General features: G+C 43.2%; 1 protein-coding gene across 1 annotated transcript in view; it reads right to left on the bottom strand.

Moving 5' to 3' along the window:
- The window catches only part of HDAC10 (histone deacetylase 10), a 55,485-nt gene extending 34,797 nt beyond the window's left edge, over positions 1-20,688 (bottom strand). The window contains exons 1-8 of the mRNA XM_069976810.1: positions 20,488-20,688; positions 19,952-20,018; positions 19,670-19,804; positions 17,437-17,533; positions 15,329-15,426; positions 14,598-14,702; positions 10,356-10,424; positions 65-191 (exon numbers count right to left, since the gene is read on the bottom strand). Coding sequence (XP_069832911.1) covers positions 65-191; positions 10,356-10,424; positions 14,598-14,702; positions 15,329-15,426; positions 17,437-17,533; positions 19,670-19,804; positions 19,952-20,013 — 693 coding nt within the window. The 5' untranslated portion in view covers positions 20,014-20,018; positions 20,488-20,688. The remainder of the gene's footprint in view (positions 1-64; positions 192-10,355; positions 10,425-14,597; positions 14,703-15,328; positions 15,427-17,436; positions 17,534-19,669; positions 19,805-19,951; positions 20,019-20,487) is intronic.
- Positions 20,689-22,355: the final 1,667 nt, after the last annotated feature.

Below are 22,355 nucleotides of genomic sequence, written 5' to 3'. Positions count from 1 at the left end.
TTTCAGTATTAGTTGTTTGTGGTAAAAATTTCAAACGTATACTTTGCAAACACTAATTCTATACCTGGTTCCAGGGTAGATTTATATTGAAGCCAGTTGCACTGCCTTTTCCAATGGAATCATAGTCCGATTCACTTAGATATGGCCAGTATGATCCATGTTCATAACGATGCCAAGAAAAATATAAGACGCTATAAAGTGAAAAAAAAAATAAAATAAAAAATATATATATTATATATAGGGTATATATAAACGATTCTGTTCTGTTCTTGGTATAAACTAATATTCAAATACAGAACCTAAATCCAAATACTTAATTGAACAAGCAAACTAATGAGCCTAGAACCATACAGATAAAAACAATATATATTTTGTTGCGCAGGAATGTGAAGTAATACTTTTTTGTTTGATATATATATTGTTTTTATCTGTACGGTTCTAGTTTCATTAGTTTGCTTGTTCAATTTAGTATTTGGATTTAGTTTCTGTATTTGGATATTAGTTTATACCAAGGAACAGAACGGAATCCCATCAATAAAGCCCAGACTAAGCCACAGAAAACACTAAAGACTGAACCAATTGTTGAGATGTATTTTTAATTTTTTTTTTATTTTTTAGAAGGCTTTTGGAAAAGTTTGGAAAAGTGCAGAATCGTGTGAATGTGATGTAAAACCGTAACACAGAATAAGATGTGTTCACACTACAAAAAACCGGCGGAAATTCCGAGTGGAACCTCTGCCCGCACACTCCTCTCAGAATCCTGTCTGCTATCTTTTTCAATGGAATGCCTCACACGCAATCTCCGCTCAAAGAATTGACATGTCTATTTTTTGAGCAGAGAGGTGTGGAGAGTGGAGGCATGCGAATCTGGCCTAAATCTCCAGTAATTCAGATGTAGTTTTAACTTGGCAATGCCTTGTTTCCCTGATGTTCTTACACAGCTCCTATAACAGAAAATCTGAAACACTATTCAGAGAAAGGTCTTAAAGGGACCAAACAGGTCGAGCACAAGAAGCTGCTGACTGCGTTAGGGTGCGTTCACACCTACAGGATCTGCAGCAGATTTGATGCTGTGTTCAGTTATTTAAATGAAATCTGCTGCAGAAAATCAGCTGCAGATCCTGTAGGTGTGAACGCACCATAAAAGACATTTTCGAATGTTTTGCTTTGGACATACCAAATAAAAATGAAAGAAGTGTTTCAGGAAAAATAGCTTAATATTCTATTTGCAGGATTGCTCTTCAGTCAGTGATCAGCGAAGTGCTGACACCCAGCACCAAACCAATCAGCTGTTTGCCAACTGCGCTACATAGTGAATGGGACTGGAAGCAGATGGCTCCATTCGCTGTGTAGCAATGGCGACCTGTAACTGCAGCTCAGTTCACATTACAGTAAGCAGCAGCTGAGCTTAGGAAACTAGGTCCGGCCACTAAATAGTTAATGGTGACAACTGCTATCAGCCCTGTTTACTGTGTAATGCAGGCATCGGACAGCTGATCACTAGGGGTGCTGGGTAAGGATAGGTAAGGACCCCCCGCCCGCCTCTAAAGGGCATGTATCGCCTAAATTTTCTTTTACTGATTAGAGTCAGATACTAAAACGTGGTCTTTTATTGTAATCTGTTTTTATTTTCTGACTACTTTTTTATTTAACTTTTTGAACATTGTTTTGGTGCATCTTGCCTGAGCTGTTTGTAACAGCATTTAGTGACATGCTTTACAGCTCTTTTTGTAATGCTTTACAACAAGACTTATAGACAGGACCTGTCCCCTTGAGATGAATGTAAGACATTACTGAGCATACTCTGTGACCTTTAACCCCTTAAGGATCGGGCCTAAAATGGCCTTAAGGACCGAGGCAAATTTAATGAATATGACCTGTGTCACTTTATTCATTAAAGGACAACTCCCACAAAAATTTTTTTTGGCTTATTTAACACACATTACAAAGTTATATAACTTTGTAATGTGGTTAAATGCCCGGTCTGGCCCCCTTCTCCCACTTTCCGACCCCCGACCGTTATAGGTATACATTACCTATTACGATCGTCACGGTCCTCTTCTCCCGGGCGGCATCTGGTGACGACGACGTCAGAGCCGGGGGTGGTCCGGGTCTTCTTCCCCCTCGGCGTCTTTATTCAAAGTGAATGGGAGAGAAAAGGCTGCTGGTGCACATGCGCACCAGCAGCCTTTTCATTGGCTGGAGCGCATCTGTTTGGCTGAGCTTGCTGGAAGCCATGTGATGCGCTCCAGCCAATGAAAAGGTGCGTGCACACTACGTATATTTCAGTCAGTATATGTATATTTCAGTCAGTATATTTCAGTCAGTATTGCAACCAAAACCAGGAGTGGATTAAAAACACAGAAAGGCTCTGTTCACACAATGTTGAAATTGAGTGGATGGCCGCCATTTAATGGTAAATATTTGCTGGTATTTTAGAACAACGGCTGTTATATTGAAATAATGGCCATTATTTACTGTTATATGGCAGCCATCCACTCAATTTCAACATTGTGTGGACAGATCCTTTCTGTGTTTTTAATCCACTCCTGGTTTTGGTTGCACTACTGACTGAAATATACTGACTGAAATATACGTAGTGTGAACGCAGCCTTAAAGTGTATTTGAGGGGACTGTATGTTATAAAGCCCCACAAAGCACCCCATTTCAGAAACTGCACCCCCTAAACTCTGCAAAAGCACATCCAGAAAGTTTTTTAACAGTCACAGAAATAAAAGCTAAGTGTGTAAGAAATTAGAAAATTTTTATTTTCTGTGCAGAGATTTTTATGTAATCCAATATCTTTCATAATTATAAACCTATTACCAGAGAAATGCACCCCAATATTGATTGCCCCGTTTCTGCAGTTTATAGAAATACCCCATATGTGGCCCTAATGCATTGTTTGACGGAACCACAAGCCTCAGATACAAAGGAGCGCCTAGTGAATTTCAACACCTCCGTTATATTTGATCATTTTTGACTGTACCACTTCAGGTTGGCAGAGGCTCTGGAGTACCAAAACATAAAATGCGGTGAACATGTGGACCCCACAGATGCTTCACAGATTTTCAGAACAATGTGGCGTGAAAAAAGAAAAATTTATTTTTTACACTAAAACATTGTTCTAGCCTTCAATTTTTCATTTTCACAAAGGGATAAAAAGGAATAACAACCCAAAAAATGTGTAGCGCAGTTTCTCCCGAGTACAGAAATACCCCACATTAGGACATAAAGTGCCAAGCGGGCGCAGGACAAGCCTCCAAAAGGAAGGAGCGCCAATTTGCTTCTGGAAGCTGAATTTCACTGGAATGGATTTCAAGGGCCATGTCGCATTTACAGAGCCCTCGTGCTGCCAAAACACTGGAACCCCCTCTCCCCCAAGTGACCCCATTCTGGAAACGACACCCCTCAAGGAATCTTAACAAGGGGTGCAGTGAGCATATGACCCCACTGGTGATGGGCACAAATGTGGAACAATGTGACGTAAAAGTGAAAAATTTCATTTTTTCAATTTCACGGCACAAATGTGCCAGTCATCAAGGGGTCCATATCCTCACTGCACCCCTTGTTAGGTTCCTTGAGGGGTGTAGTTTCCAGAATGTGGTCACTTGTGGGTGGTTTTAACTGTCTTGGCAGCACGAGAGCTCTGTAAATGCGACATGGCGTTCATCATCCATTCTGGCCAAATCCAGACTCCAAAAGCCAAATGGCGCCTTCTTTCCTTTTGGAGGCTTACCCTACACCCGCATGGCACTTTATGTCCACATGTGGGATATTTCTGAACTCAGGGGAAATTGCTCTACACATTGTGTTTTTTTTATCTTTTAACCCCTTGTAAAAGTGAAAAAAATCAAGACAAGATCAATCTTGTAGGTAGGTGGCGGGTCCTTAAAAATGATTTCAGGGACTTAGGCAGGAAGCTTAAAACTAGGACCTCCAAGGTGATTTTTTCCGAAATATTACCTGTACCACGAGCCACACCTGAGAGACAGCGGGAGATTAGGGAGGTAAATAAGTGGCTCAAGAGCTGGTGTAGGATAGAGGGGTTTGGGTTCATGGAGAACTGGGCCGACTTCTCGGTCGGTTACAGGCTCTACGGTAGGGACGGGCTGCATCTCAATGGGGAGGGTGCAGCCGTGCTGGGGGAGAAGATGGCTAAGAGGTTGGAGGAGTGTTTAAACTAGGGACCGGGGGGGAGGGCAACTACAATATAGTAAGTGAAGACAGAGTAGATGGAGAGCTGGGCCTAGATTATGGAACTGGGGGTGGAGCGGCGGGAGGGGTTAGAATAGTCACTAGTGATAAAAGGAAAGGGAATATGGACAAATATATTAAATGTATGTATACTAATGCTCGAAGCCTCACTAATAAAGCTGAGGAATTAGAACTCATAATGGTTGAAGAGAAATATGATATAGTGGGGATAAGCGAGACATGGCTGGACGAGACCTATGACTGGGCCGTTAATATCCAGGGTTATAGTCTATTCAGAAATGACCGTAAAAATAAGAAAGGGGGAGGGGTCTGTCTATATGTTAAATCATGCCTTAAGCCTATTCTGTGGGAGGATATATGTGATGATAATGTGGAGTCTCTTTGGGTAGAAATAAGGGGAGGGACAAAGAATAATAAAATTCTTATAGGAGTGAGTTATAAACCTCCAAGTATAGTGGAAGAATCAGAAAATCTTCTTATAAGACAAATAGATGCGGCAGCGAAGCAGGGGGAAGTCATTATTATGGGGGACTTTAACTACCCAAATATCAACTGGAAAGCAGAAACCTGCAGCTCCAGGAAGGGAAGCGTGTTTTTGGAAATAGTAAAAGATAATTACCTTTCCCAACTAGTAGAGGAACCAACAAGAGGGGGGGCCCTTCTGGACCTGATCTTAACCAATAGGCCCGACAGAATATCAAAAATAGAGGTGGGGGGTCACCTAGGTAATAGTGACCATAACATAGTAAGTTTTCAATTATCCTTCAATAAAATGATTAGCAGAGGGGCTACAAAAACATTAAATTTCAGGAAGGCTAATTTCCAAAAACTAAGAGAGGACCTTGGGAACATAGACTGGGACAATGCCTTCAGAAATAAAAGTACACAAGAGAAATGGGACATATTTAAGAGCATCCTGGGTAAATCGTGTGAACGACACATACCATATGGGAATAAACGTAGTAGAAATAAGAGAAATCCAATGTGGTTAACTACAGCTGTAAGGGGTGCAATAAATGATAAGAAACAAGCATTCAGACTACTAAAACAAGAAGGTAGTGGGGAAGCATTGAGCAACTATAGACAGAAGAATAGAATGTGTAAAACGCAAATAAAAGAAGCAAAAATAGCAACAGAAAGAAGGATAGCCACAGAAAGTAAAACAAATCCCAAAATGTTCTTCACCTATATAAATAACAAAAGACTTAAAACCGAAAATGTTGGTCCCCTCAAAAATAATCTGGGTGTAATGGTGGAGGGGGAAGAGGAAAAGGCCAATCTACTAAATACATTCTTCTCTACTGTATTCACAGAGGAGAATCCCATAACAGACGACATGACTAGGGATAATGTTAATCCTCCCATAAATCTCACCTGCCTAACACAACAAGAAGTGGGGAAACGCCTTAAAAACATTAAAATCCATAAGTCACCGGGCCCAGAAGGTATCCATCCTAGGGTTTTGCAAGAATTAAATACTGTGTTGGACAGACCGTTATTCCTATTATTTAAAGATTCTATTACGACAGGGATTCTTCCACAGGACTGGCGCATAGCTAATGTGGTACCAATATTCAAGAAGGGGTCAAGGAGTGATCCTGGAAACTACAGGCCTGTAAGTCTAACATCTATAGTAGGTAAAGTATTTGAGGGGATTGTAAGAGATGCTATACTGGAGTATCTTAATGAAAATAATCTTATGACGCAGCACCAGCATGGATTTATGAGGGATCGGTCCTGTCAGACTAATCTGATCGGCTTCTATGAAGAGGTAAGTTATAGACTGGACCTGGGGGAGGCTGTGGATGTTGTGTATCTGGACTTTTCAAAGGCATTTGATACTGTGCCGCATGAAAGGTTGGTCTACAAAATGAGGATACTGGGACTCGGGGAAAACGTATGCAAATGGGTAAGTAACTGGTTGTGTGATAGAAAACAGAGGGTGGTCATTGATGGAACATATTCAGATTGGGTTTTAGTTACTAGTGGGGTACCACAGGGGTCAGTGTTGGGTCCACTTCTTTTTAATATTTTTATTAATGATCTTGTAGAGGGGCTACAGAGTAGAATCTCCATTTTTGCAGATGATACTAAACTGGGTAAAGTAATCAGTACAGAGGAGGATAATATCATATTACAGAGGGATTTGGAGAAGCTAGAGGCTTGGGCGGAGAAATGGCAAATGAAGTTTAATGTGGATAAATGTAAGGTTATGCATTTGGGCCATAGAAATAATAAGTACAGTTATGTGCTAAATAATAAAACACTGGGTAAAACTACTTCCGAAAAGGACCTGGGGGTATTGGTGGACAGTAAACTCAACTTTAGTGATCAGTGCCAGGCAGCAGCTGCCAAGGCTAATAAAATAATGGGGTGCATCAAAAGAGGTATAGATGCTAAAGATGAGAACATAGTTTTGCCTCTTTATAAATCACTGGTCAGACCACACATGGAATACTGTGTACAGTTTTGGGCACCGGTATATAAGAAGGACACAGCTGAACTAGAGCGGGTGCAGAGGAGGGCAACAAAGGTCATTAAGGGAATGGGTGGGTTACAGTACCAGGACAGGTTATCACGCTTGGGGTTATTTACGCTAGAAAAAAGACGTCTTAGGGGCGATCTGATCACAATGTACAAATATATGAATGGACAGTACAGAGATCTTTGTAGTGGTCTTTTTACTCCTAGGTCTGTAACAATGACAAGGGGGCATCCTCTACGTCTAGAGGAAAGAAGATTTCATCATCAGCATCGACGCGGGTTCTTTACTGTACGAGCGGTAAGACTGTGGAACTCTCTGCCACATGATGTTGTCATGGCTGATTCATTAAATAAGTTCAAGGGAGGCCTGGATGATTTTCTTGAAAAATATAATATTACAAGTTATGGGCATTAGATTTCTGGTGATACGTTGATCCGGGGATTGTTCTGGTTGCCATTGCAGTCGGGGGAGGGGGGGGGGGGGGGGGGGGGAGTTTCTCCCTGTGGTGGGGCGTTTGTCTTCTGCCCCATAGGGGTTTTTCGCCTTCCTGGATCAACACAGTAGGATTTTCCTAGGTTGAACCTGATGGACTCTTGTCTTCTTTCAACCCTATTTACTATGTAATCATTTAGTGTAAAAAATAAACATTTTTTACATTAAATGTTGGTCTAGCCATGATTTTTTCCATTTCCAAAAGGGGTAAAAAAAGAAAATGAACGCAAAACGTGTAGGGTAATTTCCCCTAAGTACAAAAATACCCCACATGTGGACATAATGTGCTATATGGGCACAGGGCAAGCCACCAAAGGGACAGAGCGCCATTTAGAGGCTCGAATGGAGGAAGGAGGCCATGTCGCAATTACAAAGCTCCTGTGCTGCCAGGACAGTAGAAACCCCCAACAAGTGACCCCATTCTGGAAACTACCCTCAAGGACTCCAACAAGGGGTGCAGTGAGCATATGGACCCCACTAGTGACGGGCACATATGTAGAACATGTGGTGTGAAAATAAAAAATAATTTTTTTTTCACTTTCATGGCACAAATGTGCCCGTCTCCAGGGGGCCATATCCCCGCTGCCCCCCTTGTTAGATTCCTTATGGTGTGTAGTTTCCAGAATGGGGTCACTTGTGGGGGGTTTCTACTGTCCTGGCCGCATAGAGGCTTTGTAATTGCATCATGGCAAGTCTCTAATCGGAATGGCGGCCATACCTACTTAGCTGGGGAAAAGGGACAATTTTAATTTATTTGGGGGTATTAGGCCAATTATTTGTTTATAAGGTTGAAAAGGACAGGTGTCCATCAAATTCAACCTGCCAGAGGAAGGCAAAAACCCCTCGTGAGGCAGACGACAGTAGCCTCATCACAGGGAAAAAAATTCCTTCCCGACTCCATAATGGCAATCAGAATAATCCCTGGATCAACGTGACCCCTGAAGACAGGGGACAGAATTTAGATAATGTAGAACTCCAGTGACGTGTGGTACACCTTGAAGTGATCCAGTATGCAGAGGCCGGGGTGATCAGGACAGGTGTCACACTGGAAAATGGTGTCCATCCTGATCCCCCTGTTACGCCACACTCTGCACTTCTTCTGGGGTCTCCTGTTTTTCAGTGTGGGGGACGTTACCTGGAAAATGTTTCCCTGGTGCGATACGGGGTCTTCATATCCAGAAGTGCTGGGTCCGCTCTATGGCTGCTAAATATTAGGGCTTTATTACGGCTTCTGATATTTTCGGATCGTGCCACAAGCTACAGTTCAGGCAGCGACGGACCAGAAGAGGGGGTGCTGGTATAAAAGTTATCCCCGTACAGGGGGTGACCTTTATCCAGCAGTGGGAAGATCAGTTCCCAAACGATCTTCCTACTAACTCCGAGGATGGGGGGGTCATCTGGGGGCTGGATTCGGGTGTCCCTTCCTTCATACACTCTAAGGGTACGTGCACACTGCGGAATGGCGAAGGATAACCCTTTGTGCATTCCGCAGCTGGCACCCGCCGACGGACTGATGCAGGCGCGCGTCTCCGCTCGTGTCACACTCCATTCTATGCACGGGCGGATTCCGCCCTCTGTCCAAAGAATGAACGTGTTAATTCTTTGGACAGACGACGGAATCCGCCCGTGCATAACATGGAGTCTATGGCATGGGGGGAGACACACGCCTGCATCAGTCCGCCGGCGGGTGCCAGCTGCGGAATGCACAAAGGGTTATCCTTCGCCATTCCGCAGTGTGCACCTACCCTAAATCTGTAGGTGTACCCTGAGTTACTATCACAGAGTTTGGAGAATTTCACGCCATATCGTCATCTCTTATTGGGACGGTACTGGCGGAAAAGATGTGTCTGGGGGGCAGCGTACGCTACGCTACCCCCAAACGCGTCACTGGATGATGAGGATGAATGGAGGAAAGAAGGATCCCCCCCATTCATCCTCACTGGCTGTTTCGGTAGGGTGGACGCATAATAACGTATGCGTCCAACGCCGAAAACACCCTGGGGCCATTTTTAAATGGGGATTGGTATATGGGGTATTTAAATGTGTAGTGGTGTAGTGTAAAACTTTATTTTGTGTAATGTAGTGTTTTTTTTTATGTTTTTTTAACATTAAGTATAAAAAAAAAACCTACCCCAAAAAATGTGTTGCTGATAAATGCCGCACTTGTGTGCGGTACTTAGCAGACCATGGCGGTAGGATATAGAAAAAAAAACACCCTACGCCAAAAAGGAGGAGTCGCTGGTTAGCAGCGCACTTACGTGCGATGCTGATCAGCACTCAGCGGCGGTACGGTGTGGAAAATTAAAGTATATGCTGAACATCCCTATAGCTACTAATAAGTGTATAACATACACTTAGCCGCTAGGGGGCAGTAGACGCAAATTCCGGAAAAAGAAGAAGTTAGACGACGAGGGACCCGAAAAAAGCCGAAGCCGAACCCGATGGAAATAGCCGAAGATGACGACGCGAACCCAGAAGACGCCGATTGGGACCCTTGGATCACCGATGACCCGGAAAGCTGCAGATCAGCGCTATTGGCTGATCTGAATTGATCAGCCAATAGCAGCGATCGTCAGCACTGGGGGTGTTAACCACCCCCCGTGCTGACAAGCTAGGATGACCTGCTATACATTATAGCAGTCCATTTTCCCCGATCGCTGTGTGTGTACACACAGCGATCGGGGAAACCGCGGGCGTACATTTACGTCCGTTTGCGTTAAGGCACGGGCTGCCAGGGCGTAAATGTACGCCCGCGGTCGTTAAGGGGGTAAAGAGGTCATTCCACAGGGAGCTGCTAATGTCTTTTACTGATGCTATCTATCTACTGATGTTACATGTCGTTGCAATGCAGCACAGATGACTTTACAGCAGCCTCCTCTCATGACCACAGACATAACAGGAAGTCTCAGCTTAGTTTTAGCCCCAGTGGTAAGAATGAAAACTGCAAGATTCCAGGATTATTGTATAATATAGATAGAAAAAGTTAATAAAAATAAATAACCAAAAATTCGTAAAAATACACAAAGCAGAATTTAGGAGTGTTGTTGTTTCTAATACTTTGGCAAAAATACATATATTTATTTGTGTTATTAGCTTCTACAGCCTCATAAGAATGATACAGTAAAATAAATTTGTATTATTCCTGTATGTTTAGAAATACCTTGGGTCATCTTCAAAAATGTACTGAATTCCTTGTCCATGGTGAATGTCCCAGTCAACAATCAGAATTCTGTACCAAAAACGTAAAAGACATTTTGAATGAAGGAGAAAATAAATAAATTATAAATCAGACAAAATATTTTGTAACATACTAAATGATTTAGCTACTGTAACATGTCATCTGTACCACTGCCAAGTACATCTATCTCATATAATATGTACAAAATGTGAGAGGTTTCTGTTCGACCCTACCCCCAGAGTGGCTCCTGCCTACAACTTCTGACAAAAGTTTATACTGTAACCCAACATATACTTTACACGCCTTTAGGTGACAGATGCCAATGTTCAGCATTCATCACAGTCTTGGTATAAAGGGTGTTCTGGAGGATACACTTAGGGTGCCTTCACACCTACCGACTTGCAGCGTTAATAACGCTGCAAGTCGGCTAGGTCCTGGCAGATCACTGTCAGTACATACACGCAGCGGTCTGAACGACGTGTATGTAAATCTGCCGGCCACTTAACCCCTTCTGATGCCGGCCGCCTCTCGCTCCGCAACATACCTCCTCGCTCCACGGGGTCCCGGCGTCCTGCTCTCGCGCCCAGCCAATCAGTGTGTTGCCCTGCGGCAGCCACTGATTGGCCGGGCGGGAGAGCAGTGATCTGCCAGGACCTAGCCGACTCGCAGCGTTATTAACGCTGCGAGTCGGTAGGTGTGAAAGCACCCTTAAAGTGGTTTTCCAATCTAAATAGACTGATCAGCAGGAAGCAAACACCTATGACAACTGTTCGGCACCCACACTACACAGTGAAAGGAGCCAGATGCATTTTGTCTCTGTTCACTGTGGTCATCATGGTAGCGATAACCAAGCTGCAGTTAAAGGTCACCACTGCTACACAGCAAATGGAGACAAACTCCAACCACAGTTAAGTGCAGGTGGCAAACAGCTGAATCAGTAACTGGTGGGCTATGCTTTGGATAGTCGTTTTGCACAGAGAACCCCCTTTTAAAAAAAAAAAAATGAATCCAGGGTAGCAGTTTAAGAAAAATAGCTGTACTCCCCTCCCTCTAATGCCTGCTGGTGCTGACCCCTGAGTATATACTGCTTCGAATTTATTCTCCGGCATACCTCTTTAGGGTGCGTTCACACCTACAGGATCCGCAGCAGATCTGCAGCAGTTCCGCAGATTTGATGGTGCAGATTTGATGCTGTGTCCAGTTATTTAAAGAAAATTTGCTGCGGATCTGCAGCAGAAAATCAGCTGTGGATCCGGTAAGTGAGATCTTACCCTAAGGGTACAAACACACACACCGTATATGCAGCAGATACGCAGCAGATTTGATGGTGCAGATTTGATGGTGTGTTCAGTTATTTAGATCTAATATCCTGCGTATCTGCTGCGTATCGCAGCAGTAAATACGCTGCGTATACGGTGTGTGTGTTTGTACCCTAAGGGTGCGTTCACACGTACAGGATCTGCAGCAGATTTGATGGCGCAAATTTGAAGTTGCAGATTCAAAGCAAAGAAAAAACGCTGCGGATCTGGTACGTGTGAACGTAGCCTTAGTGTATATGTTGGGAGATTTTCCTTACATACATGCTTCTGTCACTCTCCCCTTACCTTATAAATGGAAGCCCTCGCGGGCAGGGTCCTCTATCCCCATGTACCAGTCTGCCATTTACCTCATTCATGTAATGTGTTTCAACTTGTAATATTCCTGTTTGTTAAAGGGGTTATCCAGCGCTACAAAAACATGGCCACTTTCCCCCTACTGTTGTCTCCAGTTTGGGTGGGGTTTTGAAACTCAGTTCCATTGAAGTAAACGGAGCTTAATTGCAAACTGCCCCTGAACTGGAGACAACAGTAGGGGGAAAAGTGGCCATGTTTTTGTAGCGCTGGATAACCCCTTTAAGAGAACGAAGGTAATATTCTTACCTTCATCCTCAGTGACTTTTTTCATTAAATCTTCTTATGTAAATTAGTTTGTTTGGTGTATTGGAGGTTGAACTCACTGCGCCAAATGAATATTCATCTAAAGGGGTGTGCCAGCAGGACAGAGGAAAAATTTACATATTGCTTAACCCTTAGGGGACACAGACAGTTTTCTTTTTTGTGCTGTCGTTTTTTCCTCCTTGTGTATATAAGGCTATAGTGCGTGGATTGTTCCACCTAGAGACCCAAATGAGCCCTTATTTTTTGCGCCACTAATTGTACTTTGCAATGGCAGACGTAATGTTTGCCTAAAATATGCAGTGAAACCATTCGCGAAATATAAGTTCCTTAAAATTGCTGTATTACCATGCTTATAGCGCTTTTATCCTTTGGTCTAGGGGGCTGTGTGAGGTGTCACTTTTTGAGCCATGATCTGTACTTTCTATTGGTACCTTGTTTGCGACTTTTTGATCGCTTTTTATTACAATTTTTCTAGATTTGATGGAACCAAAAATGCGCAATTTTGCACTCCCACAGTTTACCATGCGAGATCGGGAATGTGATAATTTAATAGTTCAGGCGATTATGCAAGCGGTGATACCAGATGTTTATTTATTTATTTTTATTTATAAAATGGGGAAAGGGGAGTGATTCTGACTTATTAGGGGAGGGGAGGGGAACTTCGAGTATGACTGCTCTGATCTCTCATTGAGATCTATGCAGTATAGTTATACTGCATAGAGCAATGAGATCTGGGCACCATTGCTTTCGGCTGCTGCAGCCGAAAGCAACAGTGTACCGAGCCGGGATTAGCGCCATTACGACGCAGACCCCAGCCTGAAGCAGATGCAGGGATCGCCCCTCCGCAATCGCGGGGGACGATACCCCCACTAGCCCACCAGGGAAGGGCTACAATGAGTATTTAGATGCAGCTGTCAGCTTTGACAGCTGCTTCTAAATACTTAATTAGCGGGCACGGCGATCGGACCGTGCCCGATAATAGCCGCAGTCCTGGGCTGTATGGACGGGTGCGAGGGTGGCGGCCAGCGACATGGTCGGGTGCTGGGGGGGGCGGCCAGCGACATGGTCGGGTGCGGGGGGCCGCCAGCAGCGTGGATGTGGCTAGGGGAGGGCGGCCAGCAGCATGGACGGGTGCGGGAGGGTTAGGGGAGGGTGGCCAGTGTGATGGACGGGTGTGGGGGGTCTTTTGGGGGGCCGGGGGAGCCGATGCAGGTTGGACTTTCTGCCACCCGGTGAGTGCACAAGCTGCTATGGATGACTGCAACCCAATTACAAATGTAAATTCTCCATATACTGCGCCCCCTGCTGGTAGCTTTATAGGAATTACACCCAGCCCTGCTCTGGTTCTGTTCGTGACGTCACATTTTTTCAGAGAAATTGAAGTCTGCATGATCTACTAAATTGAGGAAAAATAAGCAGTATATGTGCATTTCCCATAATAAGTGTATATTAGGAATTTGTCTAACTTTCCTTATGTAATAACATATTAAAAAATACTTTTGCCCGCACTTCTCTTTTAATTTGCAGGCAATCTCAGATATTATTTTAATTGCTTCACACAGTAACAGTGCCACACACAACTGCCTATATCTGGGCAGAGATTATTTTTTGGCATGTCCCAATTGAGCGATAACCCGATGAGTGAGTGATGGCTCGTTTGTTTGCTGATCCCTGGCCCTATTACATGATATTTAGTAATTTGGTAGATATTTGGCCCATGTAAAAAGGATCATTAGATGTAATTTTACCCCTACAGCTAGTGTATATCACTAAGAATTACAGAATGAATAGATAAGACTAACCATGACAACTGAGGTGTTTTTCTGCTGGATGCTTGATCTCCCCTCTATGTCACACAGCATGAAGGCACCACAGAGAGGAGGACCAAGAGACTCGTTTAACAGGTGCTGGCCTTTGACTGGCCAGAGCTCTCCCTAGAAGTATGGATACAGGAAGTCAAGTGTGTGTACTGCAGGCAAGCGGCTAAGGAGGCATGTTCACTGAACCAAACAGGAATGTGGAATAAAAGGGTGCTGGCGGCAGGATGACAAGGGGAACAGTGAAAACACACACTCAAAGTTAAACATTCAATAATTTATCATAGCTAACTTAGCTTATTTCTTCCATAAACTCTACTCTTATCCTTAGTTTGTGTGGCATTCCAGCTCTGTTTCATTGAAGTTAATGCACAGCATAGCTCATAAGTAACAAATCAGCAGGGTGCTGACGCCCTACACCGGCACCACAATACACAGCATAACTATATGACTATTTTTTGCACACTTACCTCTGTACTTTGTACTTGTTTTTGGCATACTCAGCAGCAACCGCAACATTATTGAAGACACAGAACCCGTTGCTTGCACTGCGTTGACTATGATGCCCCGGAGGTCTAAAAAAGATGCACAGACTTAGTCAACTACTATAAACTTAGAAAAAAATAATATATATTTTTTTTAAAACTAGAATTCTAACATACGGTATGTCACCGTAAATTAAGGGACAATAGGAAAATTAAAAGGGGTTGTCCACCTGGAGCATGTTTTAAAAATGGCACCATTGCAGGTGGTGAGAGGGGTGGGGAAGCCATACATACCTTCCTCACACTAACCAGGAAATGCAGAGCAGGGCTCAGTTACAGAGGCACTGCAAAGAGTAGATCTCCCTTATACACGCACAGCGAAGGAGCAAGGATGCCCTTGAACTGGGGCCTATTTTTAAACTTATACTCAGAAAACCCCTTCAACATCAAAATGATTACAAACTGGAACTGCCATAATGCAGAAAACAAAAAAAAAAAAAAAAGATAAATAAAATAAAACTTAAACTTTTCATCTATCCTTTCTATGATGGGGCACAGAAGCAGCTATTCTTGACTGGACAGATCACTTATTTGAAGATGGTTTTGTACTGTGTAGGGAAAAGGAGAAAATCCACTGGCAAACATCTAAAGCAACATTAATATTCCAAGTGTGAACAACATAACCAATCGTTTTTGCACTTGTGGTCTTTCATTACCTTATAAGAGCCATTCCATTCAGAGCCTCTCCTGACATAACAGCATCAACGACTTGCAGTGTGCCACCAAGTGACAGTTTAGCACAGCGGTACGAGTTCTGCAGAAAATTACATATTTACAACAGAGATCTTAACACACAACGGCTCTGAATTCTGGCACATATGCACCATATGTATTGTGGGGTTTTTTTTAGAGATATTTCCAATAGCTCAGATAAAGAAGGGTGACTTTGGAAAATGGAGTCTGCTAAATATACACTGTGTGCCAAATCTGTTTCTTTGGCACTTTAAGTAATCTATATGCAGTCCATCAGGTTATTTTTGTTTACCAAGTTCCTCAAGTTAGATAAAAATGTTGTTGGATAACAGGGCTGTGGATTCAGTAAGCCGCAGCTCCAACTCCTGAATTTTATCAGGCACCAACTCAGACTCCTTTGAAAATGACCAGACACCAGGGGAGTTATTTATCACACTGGTGTAAAGGAGAACTGGCTTAGCAGCTTCTTCCTAATGTACTACATGATCCTGGGGCGACTTCTGAGGGAATAAGGCAAAGATATAAAGCAGATTCTCCTGTGTGTGCAGTGGATGCAGCCAGTCTCCAGCCTCCATGTCCTGAACTACTCACAACTAGACTAGACAGAGCAGGTAATCTTTTCCTGCTCTCAATCTTCTATGTTTCTAACTATTCACCATACACAAAAGGAAAACTGCTAATAATGCCAGATTTATCAGCTTTCTGTCAGCATCTCCTCTACAGAATCATGGCTTCTTCTCTATATTACAGAGGATAACTTCATATTACACTGCTGCTAATATACAAGTATAAAAACTCAATCATAAAATTTTTTCCGACTCCACCCTCTGACTTCTAAGCTCTGTTGCATAATATCAATGTACATTTATTTAGAATAAAAATAGAATTTAAGCACATCAACTCATATATTGGTGTACACCAAAAAAAGAGAATAAAATTTGTGGTAAAAAGAGAGGAAAGAGGGGGAAAAAAGGAAAATATATTACAAAAAGAATAAAAAAAATTAGAGCAAAATGTTCAAAATCGCGCATAAAAAATTAAAATATTTAGTTCAAGAGGAATTATTAAAAGTCTATAATAGATATTAATATAATCACTTGCAAAAATGCTGTAGGTTGGCAATGTGCTGGTCAAAGTGCATAAATTGGTTAATTGGGTAATTGAGTAGAATGGCTGGTAAGTCAGCTAAATAAATTCTGGTGTATGAACACCACTGAGCACTTGTCAGCCCACCAGGTCCTTTCTTTAGCACACTCCAGAGGCTGCTGGCAGCTCAGCGCTGTGCGGCGCTCTGTTGGATCCAGGAGACATCTTGTGCACCTGTCATGGTAGTTGGCAGACTTTGACAGACTTTGTGGAGTATTGGCACCAAACTTGAAACCCCGCCTTGGTGTCTCCTGAAATGTTGTGTTGTATCCGGTTGGTTTGTAATGCTTTAGGTGCCAAATAGTGGTCCGACAGTGTTTTTTTTTTTATTTGCAAGTGGTTAATGATTTATATTCCAACTGGATGCGTTTTGAAGGCTTGCTTGGCTTCTTCCTCAGCACCTAAATTTTAATGCAACAAATCAGGAGACACCAAGGTGGAATTTCAAGTTTGGCTCCAATACTCCACAAGGTTCAACATCTCCCAAATACCATCACACATGCGCAAGATGTCTCCGAAATAAGGACCAATACCAGCGGGCCAACAAAGGTGCTCCGTTTTTTTCATACACCAGAACTTATTTTTCAGACTTACCTGCCATTCTACCTGATTGTATTTTCTTTCTATTTTATCCTAAATAAATGTATATTGTTATTATTCAACATCATTTTGTCTAACTTGAGGGCCTTGGCGCACATCTATTCCTATTAATTTTACCTTCACTGTCCTCACGGTATAGGAGAAACCAAGGTTAACCACGTGAGCCATACATTGCCGCAGTTAAACACACTACACCCATTATTTTATTACTTTTATGACTCTAGGTGCTCTCTGAAATGATACAGCTGCAGGCTTGTACCGCCGTGTGTAAGAGCACCCTAAAAGCAAACAACCTCTAACAGTAGCATTATTCTATACATCCCACCTGATGAAAGTATGCAGCAGTAAACTTCTTTGAAGTTGTCTTCAGCTCATCTACATTCATAGACTGAGTACTTTTAACTATATCAAGGTATTCAGGACTGAAAAAGTATATGAAGATATCAGTAGGGTCAGTGTATACAAATAAATCACTATTTAGACACTGGCAATCAAACATCTGCTGGCAAAATAAAAATTAAAGTGTCACTGTCATCATAGAAACATGTCAAAAGTTTTGATCGGTTTGAGTTTGAGTGTTCAGATTGTACTGATCAGGAGAACAAACCGCTAAGCATCTCCTGCCTCTATGTCACATGATCAGTGGGGTTCCCTATGCAAGTCTATGGAGCCTGACTAATTATGCTGACACAGAGCAGGGAGCGGATGCGCTCAACACATTTAGACCCGTATCAACCACAACTTTTGACATGTCAAAAGTTTTCTATGATGACAGTGAGACTTTAAAAAGAGTCAAGAACAGTTTGAGCCCTTTTAGATGGTTTGATCTAGCTATAAGAACAAGCACCAATCATCAAGATAGCAGCTTGTTTGTTGACCCTCTGTAAGAATGAACCGTGCAGGAACTATCGCTGCGACTACTGATGATTTTATTGCCCACTCAAAAAATCCAAGAAATATCGTTCAGCAGGTGATTGCTGGTCCTTTACAAGTAAGAACTCCCACTGCTGATAATCGGCCCATTTAAAAAAATTCTTAGGCTCAAAACTCATCAAAATTATGTTGGGTAGGGTCAAACAGCAGTTTGCCAGAGCTGCAGTGCCGCCATACACAGTGAAACACAGAGCAAAGCAGAAAACTCTTTACATTGTGTGGTGGCCAGGTCGTTTGCTGAACCTCAACTCCCACTGCAGTGAATAAGAGGCGAGGGCATTAAAGCAGCACACCCACTATACAATGTACATAACTCTCTGCTTCCTGCTCTGTTCCATTGTGTTTAGTGGCACCGCAGCTCTGCCACACGGATGATCAATGGTGTTGGCAGGTGTGGCACTCTCATCTGATGTTAATGACTTAGGGTGGGTTCACATGTACCAGATCGCAGCGGATTTCAGGCTGTGAGTTCTGCAGCGAAAACCGATGCAATTCATAATACTGTCATTTTGTATGGGTTTACATACTCCCAACAGATTTTTCATTCCACTGCAAATGTGTAAAGACCCGTCTCCTGCCCATTTAATACTTTACCAGTCAAAGCTCCAGCCTAGGTAAAGTATTTACCAGACAGCTGTGGGTGAAGGGGGACAGGGCTTTACATATTTGCAACGGAATGAAAAATCCATCGTGAGTATGCAAACTTATACAAAAAGACAAAACTGGGAGCCGCAGCTCGAAACTCATATACTACATTCGCCACAACACAGTGCAAAGGTGCATACTTTTGATAAAGTTTTACTTTCTTTATATAAACACAGACATTACAGTCAACATGGAAAACATGTAGAAATGTAAAGACTTATATTTTCATATGTTTAACCTATCCTATATGTTTCCATATGTTTAACCTATAACTGTTGCAAAACTACATTTCCCATCATGCCTTAACAGCTAAAACGAAACTTTGGCTATTCAGGCATGATGGGAAATGTAGTTTTGCAACAGCTGGAGGGCTGAAGGTTCCCCAGCCCTGTCTTAAAGGGAATTAATGAGCACAATTGTGCTGATTAAGCCCCCGGCAAGGCGCCAGAGATGTCATAAGCAGGTCTCTTACCATACCTTGGGCTTCTTCCTTGGTAGCTTTATATTACGACAAAACATTATTTAAAGGGAAAATACCATCAGGCCGGGGCTGAAGCACTGGAGGCGGGCCAACCCACCCCCAGTGGGAGAAAACCCTAGCCCCTCTATGATACGGCTCCATAGATTCTAAAGGAGCCCTGTCATAGAGGGGTGGGGGTTTCCTCCCACTGGGGGTGGGTCACCCGCCTCCAGTGCTTCAGCCCGGGCCAGACGGTACATTCCCTTTAATCTGGTGCTGGATGCAGGGGAGAGCCTTGAACTAGTCACCTGAGTAGTTCAAGGCTCTTCCCCCTGCACCGCGCGCCAGATTAAACAACTTTTTGGTACAATATAAAGCTGCCAAGGACGGAGCCCGAGATATGGTAGGAGACCTGCTTACGACATCTCTGCCGTCTTGCCGTGAGCTTTATCAGCACAATTGTGCTCATTCGTTCCCTTAAAGGCATGTGTGAAACAAGTTGTGATGTGACTAGTCAGACCTGTGAACTAGCGTTATCTCTTCCTCTGTAGCCTCTCGGACAGGTAACAGGACACATCTGTTTACAAGATCGTAGTCCTGAAGCCTCTTATAGGAGGAAGACAGTCTCTCCGGCACCTCAATAGCACACTCTGGGCTGTGAGGAAAGACAAAAAGCATTCATACAAGAACAAGCAACAATGTACAGCAAATTCACTAAATGAGAACGCCATGTGGCCCATACATCTGATCATGTTCTGTATATAGCTTCACCATATACCTGAGCACTGTACAGATTACTTACTCATCCCAAAGCAGCTTGTAGCTCATCATTTCTTCATCGTAAACCAGTACTGTCCTGGACATTATTGCTGGAAAACATCAGAGTAGTTTACGTACATAAACATGAATGGCCGGATACATTTACCACTATTAGTTTGCAGATCCTAAAAGTCACAGCTGCTATTGATGGGCAAAAAACAACCTAAAATGTAAAGATCTTGCCCAGAAAAGATGCCCGCTACAGGAGGGGTATAATGCAGCATTGTAATGTAATCATTCATACTAACATACAGATGCCTGGGAAAGCTGGGTGACAGCCCACAAAGGAGCTGTACTGGACACCATAGTGGCCCTCACCCAGCTTTCCCTGACATCTCTATGGCAAAATGAATAAAAACTTAAATTCTTGTGTTATTTGCTAGTTTCACCCAGAGGTTGGTATGTGTCATTAAAGGGTTAAAGTGTCTGTACCGGCACTGTACCCACAGGTGTGTACACACACTCTCCAGTCTCCCACACGTGACATCAGAGGAGCCGCAGCTCCCTGTACACACCTACCTGTCTGGCGGGGGTGGCTGCTCCCGCAGTATCAGCGGCAGACGAGAGTATAGCGGGTGACTGTGCTCTCTGGCTAAGAGGCGGTATGGGGCAACACTGTCTCTCTTCACACTCTTCTGCGAAGTCTCAGTCAGCTCAGTGCAGTGCCCTCTGCCGCAGGGTGCGTGAGGCAGGAAATGGGGCCGGCGCCATTTTGTCGGAGACCAAGATTAGTTTGCTACGGGGCTATCCGTCTATCCTGCGGGAATCTTTACATCTTTGACTGATAGTGTCGTGTAGGTGATTCTGGAATAACAATATGGGCTGGCGTCCTGCCTGCAAGAGTAGAGACATAAAGACTCATGTACAGAAGAGTGAAAATGAAAGTCCTGAATTACTAGAAAGTTACTAGTGTACGGTTGTAGCTGAAAAATATGGATAATTCCTAGTGATATATACCGTGTTTATAACAGGGAATTGAGAAACGCTGCACCCACACTGCAGGTTTGGTTTTGGCGTTTTCTCCATGGCGTTTTTTGTTTGTTTGTCTTTTAATTCGCAGCATGCTCTGTCTATTGCGTTTTTCACTCCATTTGTGGCATTTTGTTTGTCCTACCACAGACCTTGCTGGGTGAAAAACAAGACCTAGAAAAACGCATGTGTAAGTATGGGGGTGTGTATATTTGTTGCCGTTTTTTTCTGCATTCTTCAAAGAATCATATGACTTGTAAAGAGAAAGATACAGCTGAAACATCTACAGTAGGAACAAACTGAATCACTTTGAAGTCTGCTCCTCTCCAGTCCCTACTACCCAGGTGTGGGGAAAAGATGGATCCAGTCCTGGGAAACTTCTCCCAGTTTCCCAGGGCTGAATCCATCTTTTCCCAGAACCTGGGGAGGAGCGGCAGAGCGGAGCAGACTTCAAAGTCCGCAGCCTGATGAGCAGAATACAGAAAAGAACTAAATGATTCACTTTGTTTCCATCTCTAGACAGCACCACTCTTGTTTTAACTTCTGGTGTGGTTTGCATTTAAAGGAGAAGCAAAATTTTTAATAAAGTATTGTATTGCCCCCCAAAATTAATACAAATCACCAATATACACTTATTACGGGAAATGCACATAAAGTGCTTTTTCAATGCACTTACTACTGCATCAAGGCTTCACTTCCTGGATAACATGGTGATGTCATTTCCTGGATAAAATGGTGATGTCACGACCCGTCTCCCAGAGCTGTGCGGGCTGTGGCTGCTGGCGAGGATGATGGCAGAGGGATGCTCAGTGTCCCTCCAGTGCCCTGTGTCCCTCAGTGTCCCCCTGCCATCATCCTCTCCAGCAGCCACAGCCCGCACAGCTCTGGGAGTCGGGTCGTGACATCACCATTTTATCCAGGAAGTGAAGCCTTGATGCAGTAGTAAGTGCAAGAAAAAAAGCTCTTTATGAGCATTTTCCGTAATAAGTGTACATTGGGGATTTGTATAACTTTTGGGGGGGGGGGGGGGGAAATACAATACTTCAATAAAAAAATTGCTGGACTTCTCCTTTAAGCTCCATTCACTTTACTTGCAAAACCTGCACCCAAACAGGAGAAAACTGTCCAAGCATCCAGAAGTGCTAAATGTTCAAAAACCTCTGGCAGTGAAAGGCTTATTGAAATAAACATCATATACTAGTGTCTACATTTGGTCCACATCTGCATGTATGTTTAGTTTGCTGGACTCCAAAGCACAGCATACCACGCTTTTGAGCCCTGTAAAATGTCTTTTTAGTTGCAGTAGTAATAGGCTGGGGCTTTGAAGATTTTTTCTAACAATTTCAAAGGTGTTTTCCAGAACTTTTTTGTATTAATATCCTATCTGGTCAGGTTAGCTCTGTGTATTAGGATGAAGG

The sequence above is a fragment of the Dendropsophus ebraccatus genome, chromosome 1 (assembly GCF_027789765.1).
Source record: "Dendropsophus ebraccatus isolate aDenEbr1 chromosome 1, aDenEbr1.pat, whole genome shotgun sequence".
NCBI lineage: Eukaryota > Metazoa > Chordata > Amphibia > Anura > Hylidae > Dendropsophus > Dendropsophus ebraccatus.
This window is presented reverse-complemented; position numbering and strand designations above follow the sequence as displayed.